This window comes from Neophocaena asiaeorientalis, unplaced genomic scaffold (assembly GCF_003031525.2).
Source record: "Neophocaena asiaeorientalis asiaeorientalis breed wild unplaced genomic scaffold, Neophocaena_asiaeorientalis_V1.1 scaffold332, whole genome shotgun sequence".
NCBI lineage: Eukaryota > Metazoa > Chordata > Mammalia > Artiodactyla > Phocoenidae > Neophocaena > Neophocaena asiaeorientalis.
The window spans coordinates 5,599,423-5,601,096 of record NW_020173111.1 but is presented as its reverse complement, the minus strand read 5'-3'; the positions used below and the strand labels follow the sequence as shown (position 1 = coordinate 5,601,096).

The window sequence follows — 1,674 nt, the reverse complement described above, 5'->3', positions numbered from 1 at the left end:
GTGATCAGCTGTACCATATGCTGCTGAAAGGTCAAGAAAGATGAGGAAGGCGAATTTACCATTGGATTTAGCAACAAGGAGATCATTGATAAGAAGAATAAGAGCAGTTTCTGTGGAGTCATGGGGTAAAAGTCTGATTGAAGTGGGTTCTAAGGGCAAAGGGGAAGAGGAATCGAAGACAGCATATAAAGACAAATATTTTAAAGAGTTTTGCTGTAAAAGGGAGGAAAGAAATATAGCAGTAGCTGGTGAAGGAGCAGGGTTAAGAGAAAATGATCCAGTTGAAATCAATAAATGATTATATAGCGAAAGGGGGGAGAATTGTTGGAGCACAGTGGAGGAGAGGAAATGAAATCTACTGCACAAGTGGAGAGATTGCTTTAGTGTAAGGGTATGGATTATTTGTCTATAACTGGCAGGATAATTATTATGCCAGTGCAGGCACTGGAAGGGGGTATATGGGTTAGTGGAAATCTGTGGAAGTTCTAAAAGTCTCCAAGTAGGGGGAAAAAAAAAAGAACACGTAACAAAGGATTAGCAGTCAGAATGACTTTGGATTTCTCAGGGACAACACTAAAATCTAGCAGACAAGGGGTCAAGGCCTTGAAAAACCTAAGGAAAGATAATTTGCCACTTAAGAATTCTACACCCAGGCAAACTATCACTGATTGCCCTCTGGCTTCTGGTAGGGTTGCAAATGTGAGATACTGGCAGGATACCGCAGGGCAGAAAGAGCGGTTACTGCTGTGTTCCTTTACTCAAAGCCAAAGATCTTGCTGATCAACGCTTTTCCTATAGCTGCAGCTCTCTGGATTCTAGCAAACATCCCTTCAGCCCTAAATCTTCCTGCTGTTGCTAGCCGCATCTCCTCAGATCAGTCACACCTTTGTAAATAGTTCCTTCATTAAGCTTTCATCTGGGCCTTGATTGAATACACAGGTCTCCAAAAATGTAGCCATACACTTTTATCTCATAAAACTAATGGAGAAAGTTCTCCACTAAGATAAGAAAGAAGACGACACAGGAATGAGGCAAAGAGAATCTGCAGAACAATGGTGAAAGGAGATTTCAGGATTAAATTAGGAATCTCTTTTGTATTACGTACAAAGAACAACCAATTCCAATTGCAGCAGGCGGGACGGCAGTGACAGTGCAGGAATTCCACACCCGCTGCGGGGTTTGTGGACCCGACTGAAGAGTGGGAGGGAGCACTGTTCACCTGACACACCCCAGCGCGCCCAGCTGCAGCCTAGGGCTGCGGAGGCGGTGGCCAGAAGCGCTTCAGCCCGCTGAGCTCAGGATGACTGGGGCTGCAGGACGACGTCCCGCCGAGCCACCTGCGCACGCGCATTTCCCCCTTCGCCGGCCGGCGGCCTGCTGCGCACGCGCAGCTCGCCGTCTCTCGCTCCGTCAGTCCCTGCAGTGCCTGGGCCCCACCCCCGAGGCCCCGCCCCGCTGCCGTGCGCCGAACGCTGCATATCCGGGTTCTCGCCTCCGCCTCCGCCGCCGCCGCCGCCGCCTCCGCCTCCGCTGCCGCCTCCGCCTGGCTCATTCAGCTTTGCTGGGACCGGTGTGTTCCCGACTAAGATGGCGGCTGTGGGGCGAGTCGGCTCTTTCGGTTCCTCTACGGCGGGATTAACCTCGACTTACACGGGCGGTCCCTTGGCCAACGAG

General features: G+C 50.5%; 1 protein-coding gene across 1 annotated transcript in view; it reads left to right on the top strand.

Moving 5' to 3' along the window:
* The first annotated feature begins 1,486 nt into the window (after nt 1–1,486).
* DYNC1LI1 (dynein cytoplasmic 1 light intermediate chain 1) overlaps nt 1,487–1,674 on the top strand; it is a 42,523-nt gene continuing 42,335 nt past the window's right edge. Inside the window, exon 1 of the mRNA XM_024743474.1 lies at nt 1,487–1,673. Within this exon, the coding sequence (XP_024599242.1) occupies nt 1,588–1,673 (86 nt within the window). The 5' untranslated portion in view covers nt 1,487–1,587. The remainder of the gene's footprint in view (nt 1,674) is intronic.